Here is a 7,431-nt window from a genome sequence, read left to right on the forward strand (position 1 = left end):
GCAGTTTGAAACTACCAGCGGTTCCGCGGGAGAAAGATGAGGCGGTCTGCTCCCGTTAAGATTTACAGCCTCAGAAACCCTGTGTAGGGTCGCTATGAGTCAGAACCGACTCCATGGCACATAACCACAACAATATATACAGTGGTGATGTTCTGTGTCTATTCTTAGGAACAAAAGACAACATAAATCATATATATAGTTGTTGGTGTTGGTAAGTGCTCTTGAATCGATTCTGACCTATAGTGACCCCGTACAGCGTTTCCAAGGCTGTAAATCACAGGAGCAGAAAGCCTCATCTTTTTCCCATGGGACAGCTGGTAGTATCAAACTGCTGACCTTACGGTTCACAGCCTAATTTGTAACCACTACACTACCAGAGCTCCTTTATCTATTTATAGATCTAGATATAGATTAAATATAGATATAGATATAGAGTTTGCTCTGGTGTGGCGCTCGCTGTAGGATAAGCACTGGACCATGTTGAATGATTCTGTGGAGTAGACATGTGACTGTGGATCATGTGACAACTCATTTGTAAGTCAGCCATGGCTCTGCCTAGGAAATGATCCACGCCAGACAGGTTGATGTGAGCTGGGCACTGAAACAGCTCATGGAAGAGCCGAAACAGAAGTGTTGGGACATCGGCAAGCACAGTCTGGACTGATAGTCATAGGAAGGTTCAAGTTTCTTTTTAGAAATCGTTACTGGTGACATGACATAGATTCTTCACTGGAGAGAAAACAACCTCGATCACCAAACAAGAAAAAGTTCAAAACTCAACCATCCGCCTAAAACAAATTTTCAAAAGGGAATACAAAAACTTGTTGACAGATGGACAAAGTGTATTAAAAAAGCAAGGAGATTAGGTCAAAAAAATTATGTATTTATCTTTTCTAAAAGTTGACTGAGAGAAATTCTACATCCAGAGTGCAGGTGTGTGTGTGTGTGTGTGTGTGTGTGTGTAATTCCGTAGAATAAGCACTGGGTTACTAATGAAAAGGTGGATCATTTAAAGCCACCCGCTGCTATGCAGGAGAAAGATGAAGGTTTCTGCTCCTGAAGAGCTTTATAGCCACGGAAACCCTACAGAGGATCGCTCTGAGCTGGAACTCACCCAATGGCCCTGCAGAAGACAGATGAGGCTTTCTGCTCCCGTAAAGATTGACAGCCCCACAAACCCTGTACAGGGTCTCTATGACTTAGAACTGGCTCCATGGCACATAACTACCACTAGATATACATACACACACACATACACACACTTATATATATTGTTGTTGTTGTTGTTGTGTGCCGTGGAGTCGGTTCCAATTCATAGCGACCCTGTACAGGGTTTCCGAGGCTGTAAATCTTTATGGGAGCAGGAAGCCTCATCTTTCTCCCGCGGAACAGCTGGTAGTTTTGAACTGCTGACCTTGTGGTTCGCAGCCTGATTCTTAACCATTACGCTACCAGAGCTCCCTATACATACATATATATAAAGGTTTATCTGTTTGTTGTACTGTGATGACTTGTGTGTTGCTGTAAGCTATGCCACCAGCATTTTAAAAATCACTAGGGCCACCCATAGTGGACACGTTTCATGGCATTTCCAGGCCAAGAGGCCAAGACAACTAGGAAGAAGAGGAGGAGGAGCACCTCGGCACGGCCAGTCACAGGAAACTTCATGAGTAACGGTGGAACACTGCCTGATACGGCATCAGAGGACAAATCCCTCAGGTTGGAAGACACTCAGAATACACCTGGGGAAGGGCTGCCTCCTCAAAATACAGCTGCCCTTAAGGACAATGATGGAATTGTTGAAATAAATTCTACAGCCAGAATGTGGGTAACTTTTCACCCACCCTCGTGTATACCAGGCACTCAAAATGTGATTAGAGAAGAGCTACCTCCTCACAGGAGCTTCCACTTTAATGATACAGCAAAGCTTCCAGAACCTTCGTTTGAAGACGAGGCATTACTCAAAGTGAGGGAAAACAGTTGCAAACATCCATTAATAATCAGAACCAGGAATAGACAAAGTAAGGATCTAGGAAACTTGGAAGTCATCAAAAATGAAATGAACATATAAAGATCAAGTTCTATGCCTTAGTGAGCGAAATGGACCGGTAATGGCCATTTTGAATCTGACAGTCATATGATTTGCTCTGGCGTCACATTCATCATCAAAAGGAGCATTCAAGATCACTCTTGAAGTACAACGCTATCTGTAAGAAGATAATATTTATACACCTACAAGGAAAACCAGCTAATACCACTATTGCTGAAACTGACATACCAACCACTAAAGCCAGTGATGACAACATTAAAGAATTCTACCAACTTTGTCAGTCTGAAAGTGATCACACATGCAATCAAGATGCATTGATCATTACTGGGGACTGGAATGTGAAAGTTGGAAACAAAGAGGAAGGATTCTTGGAAAATGTGTCCTTGGTGAAAGATAGGGCACCGGAGATTGAATGATAGAATTTTGAAAGACCAATGACCTATTCATTGCAAATACCTTCTTCTAACAACATAAAATGTGACTGTACACACAGCGATGGGTCCTGAAATAGCTCACGGGAGAGCGTAAACAGATGGAATAAATAGAAATCAAGTTGTATCTATGGGGAAAGACGCTGGAGACCTCAATATCATCAGATGAAGCCAGGCCAGGGGCAGACTGGGGAAGGCCAGTAAGTGCTCATATTCAGGTTCAACTGAAGCTAATGAAACAAGTCCACGAGAGTCTAAATATGACTTTCAACATATCCTGCCTGAATTTAGAAACCAGCTGAAGAACAGATTTAATGTATTAGATGCTAATAACCAAAGACCATTAGTTGTGAAATGACATCAGGAACATCATACACGAAAAAAGCAAAAGGTCATTAAAAAGATGGAAAGGGGTAAAAAAAAGAGGGGGGGGAGCAAAGAGGATGTCAAAAGAGACTGTGGAACATACTATACTTTCCAGAGTGAAGAATCTAAAGCAAGTGTCAGAAATGAGGAGGTAAAAGAGCCAAACAGAATATATTAAATAGCAGCATGAGATGACAAAGTCAAGTATTAAAGTGAAATGGGCAAAGATCTGGAGTTAGAAAACCAAACAGGAAGAATGCATGTTGCTCCACATTTCTCAAGCTGAAAGAACTGAAGCAAAAATTGAAGCCTTGACTTACAATATGGAAGGATTCTATTGACAAAATATAGAGAGGAACAGGAAACATCAAAAGAAGGTAGAAGGAATACACAGAGTCACTAAACCAAAAGAACTGATCAAGGTTCAACCATTTCAAGAGGCCGCATATGATCAAGAACAGACGGTATTGAAGGAAGAAGTTAAAGCTGGACTGAAGGCACTTGCAAAGAACAAGGTTCCAGGATTTGATGGAATACAAAGTGAAATCTTTCAATAAACTGATACAATAACAGAGGCACTCACTCATCTTTGTAAAGAAATTTGGAAGAAAACTATCTGACCAACCAATTAAAAAGATTCATATTTTTGCCCATTCCAAAGAAAGGTGACCCAATAGAATACGGAAATCATTGAACAATATCATTAATATCACATGCAGGTAAACTTTTGCTGAAGATAATTCAAAAACAGTTTCAGCAGTACATCGACAGGAAGCTGCCAGAAATTCATATCAGATTCAGAGGAGGATGTGGAACTAGAGATATCATTGCTGACCTTAGATGGATCTTGGTTTAAAGCAGAGAACACCAGAAAGATGTTTACTTGTGCTTTATTGACTACTGAAAGGCATTTAACTGTATAAATCCTAACAAACTGTGTGGATCATTAAATAGATAGATAGATAGATAGATAGATAGATAGATAGATAGATAGATAGATAGATAGATAGATAGATAATAGATAGATGATAGATAGATAGATAGATAGATAGATGATAGATAGATAGATAGATGATTAGATGATAGATAGATAGATAGATGATAGATAGATAATAGATGATAGATAGATAGATGATAGATAGATAGATAGATAATAGATGATAGATGATAGATGATAATAGATAGATGATAGATAGATAGATGATAGATAGATAGATGATAGATAGATAGATAGATGATAGATAGATAGATAGATAGATAGATAGATAGATGATAGATAGATAGATGATAGATAGATAGATGATAGATAATAGATAGATAGATAGATAGATAGATAGATAGATGATAGATAGATAATAGATGATAGATAGATAGATGATAGATAGATAGATAATAGATGATAGATGATAATAGATAGATGATAGATAGATAGATGATTGATAGATGATAGATAGATAGATGATAGATAATAGATAGATAGATGATAGATGATAGATAGATGATAGATGATAGATAGATAGATGATAGATGATAGATGATAGATAGATAGATAGATAGATAGATAGATAGATAGATAGATGATAGATGATAATAGATGATAGATGATAATAGATAATAGATGATAGATGATAATAGATAATAGATGATAGATGATAATAGATAGATGATAATATTGCACAGAACAGATACTCTAGAACACTTCATTGTGCTCATACGGATTCTGTACATTGGCCAAGAGGCAGTCATTCAAACAGAACAAGAGGATACTGAATGGTTTTTAAATCGGTAAAGATATGTACCAGAGTTATAGCCTTTCGCCATACTTTTTCCATCTGTGTGCTGAGCAAATAATAGAAGAGGCTGGATTATATGAAAAAGCACATGGCATCAGGGTTGGAAGAAGACTCATTAACAACCTGCGATATGCAGATGAAACTACTTTATTGCTGCAAGTGAAGAGGACTTGAAATACTTACTGATGGATATCAAAGACTGCTCCTCAATGTCAGATAAATGAAAATCCTCACAGCTGGATCAATAAATAACATCATTATAAACAGAGTCCTGGTGTGGTGCTGCAGGTCAATGTGCTGGATTTCAAGGTAGGTTTGAACCACAAAGTCGGTGGTTCAAGCTCACCATCTGCTCCTCAGAAATCCTATACATGGTCGCTATGACTCAGAACCGACTTCACAACACTTAACCATAACATACAGAGAAAAGACCAAAGTGGTCAGAGACTTCATTTTACTTCATTTTACTTGGATTCACAATCAACACTCATGGAAGCAGCAGTCAAGAAACCAAAAGACAAATCTGCTACAAAAGAACTCTTTAAAGTGTGAAAGAGGAAATATGTTACTTTTAGAAGCAAGTTAAGCCTGACCTAAGCCATGATATTTTCAATCTCCTGAGCATGGGAAAGTTGGACAATGAATAAGGAAGAGGCAGAAGAATGACGTGTTTCAAGTATGGATTTGGAGACGATTCTGGAAAGCTGTGACTGTCAGCAGAAGGAACAAATCTGTCTTGGAAAAAGTACAGCCAGAAGGCTTCTTAGAGGTGAGGAGAGCAAGACTTCATCTTTAGTTCTTTGGACATGTTGTCCCTGGAGAAAGACATCATGCTTGGTGAGGTGAAGGGTCAGTGAATAAGAGGAAGACCCCCAACAAGATGGACCGGCACAGTGGCAGGACCAATGGACCCAAGTGTGCCAACTGTGAGGATGGCACCGGATCTGCAGTGTGTGGGGTTGGTACAAGTCAGGACCCACCCAACAGCATCTAACAACAACGACAATAAAGGTTTTATGTATTCGACTCCTGGTGTGGCGCTGTATGATCAGCACTGGGCTGAAAACCACAAGATCAGCAGTTGAAACCCACCAGCTGCTCCTCAGAAACGCTATACAGGGTCGCTAGGAGTCAGAACAACTCGAAGGTACTTTGGGGATTATGAGCTAAGCTGCTAACGGCGAGGTCAGCAGTACGAATCTACCAGCTGCTCCACGGCAGAAAGATGAAGCTTTCTCCTCCCGTAAAGATGCACAGCCTCGGAAACCCTGTGCAGGGTCGCTATGAGTCAGAACCAACTCCACAGCACAGAACCCCAGCAGCTGCATGGATGGAAAGAGGGGTGCTTCATCCCAGGGGACCACTCACACAGCACACAGCCTGTGCAGAAACCAACATCAGCAGCTACCTTTACACACCAGCTCCAGGTACACCATCCTCAGGAGTAGGGTAGAGAGCTGACATCTATACTGATCCTGGGTCAGGAGACACTCCCAGGACGCCGCCTGCCTGCTTCCCTGAAAGCTGCCACAGGCTGTCTGGTATGGGTCTCAGTCATGTGTGGTCCGAAGAAATGCAATGGACACATTTTGCTCCTTCCATGGTATGAAATCATTTCCCCTGCAGGTTAAAGCACCCAGCTTCCCCAGACACATGAGCCATGCCAGCCTGCAGTGCCAGGGCAGGTCCACTGGGACCTCACAGCACCAAGGCCCTCACAACCAGAGTGCAGATTCAGCCCACGGTAAATGGAGGGGGTCGGCCGCAGGGGTTCCACTGAGGAAGGGGGGACTCTGTGCCCATCAGGGGCTGCGAGTGAACCAGGCTGCAGGGCACGGAGGTGGGCACGAGGCCTGCAAATCCAGTCCCTCAAGCACTGCGGTTCTCCAGATCTTTATGTTTTCATTATTTATAGTCCTTCTGCGGGGAGTACCCCAATGGAAAAGTTTGGCGGCTTTCCTCCTACACAGAAAAAGTTTGGGTTGGCTTTCTGGGAAATCGAGTGGGAGGGAAAGTAAGAGCTGCTTAAGGCGAGAGAGGGAAAAAGCCTCCTTGGCGCACATGGCATGGGAGGGAAGATCTCTTGCCATTAGAAACAAACACCCCCGGTCCCAGAAGGAAGGCAACCCACCAGGTTTTCCTCCACCTCTTCCCTCCCCAAACTTCCCCAACCTAACCTACCCCGCAGCCACATGGGCAGTGCCCAGGGCCTTCGGGGACATCAACAAGCTCGGCCATGGTCTGCGCCCATTGGAGAAGAGGGCCTTGCTCAGCTGGTGTTGGGAGGCAGACCAGGATTTCCAGATGTGAAATGCTAACAGGCTTTAACGGCCTAAACTGAACAGGAAATAGTTTCCTAAAGCCCAAAGAATGTAACCTCTTCAGTACAATGTAAAATGCCTTTATGAAACACGCAAACAGTTGAAATCATAACTCACTGCATACTGTTAAGAAACCGAAATTCCCAAACTAGCTACGAATTTAAGAATTCCCTTTAAGCATGTGTTTATATTGTCACTCTTAACACAAAAAAACAGTGGCACATTTTAAAGCATTCTTCTAGGAAAAAGTGTTAAGTTATTCAAGATCTTTGTATAAAAGCTCCAGTTCTTAGGGCTGCATGTAGCTCTTTACCCAGAAGGCATCAGCCAGAGTCTGTCAAGACCTGAGGTCGGGGGCGTTCCAGTTGTTCATCTGTGAAGAGCAGTGCCACATAATGATGTCCTTGAGAGGGTTAGCATCGCTCTGCACTTAATCCTTGATTCAGTATCATTGGCAGAATAGTCTCTCT

General features: G+C 42.0%; 1 protein-coding gene across 1 annotated transcript in view; it reads right to left on the minus strand.

Moving 5' to 3' along the window:
• The window catches only part of LOC102842652 (protein FAM169B-like), a 46,497-nt gene extending 39,619 nt beyond the window's left edge, over positions 1-6,878 (minus strand). The window contains exons 1-2 of the mRNA XM_006870701.1: positions 6,822-6,878; positions 6,360-6,465 (exon numbers count right to left, since the gene is read on the minus strand). Of these exons, the coding sequence (XP_006870763.1) occupies positions 6,360-6,465; positions 6,822-6,878 (163 nt within the window). The remainder of the gene's footprint in view (positions 1-6,359; positions 6,466-6,821) is intronic.
• Between the last annotated feature and the right edge of the window lie 553 nt (positions 6,879-7,431).

Source organism: Chrysochloris asiatica, unplaced genomic scaffold, assembly GCF_000296735.1.
Source record: "Chrysochloris asiatica unplaced genomic scaffold, ChrAsi1.0 scaffold00148, whole genome shotgun sequence".
NCBI classification, from domain to species: Eukaryota; Metazoa; Chordata; class Mammalia; order Afrosoricida; family Chrysochloridae; genus Chrysochloris; species Chrysochloris asiatica.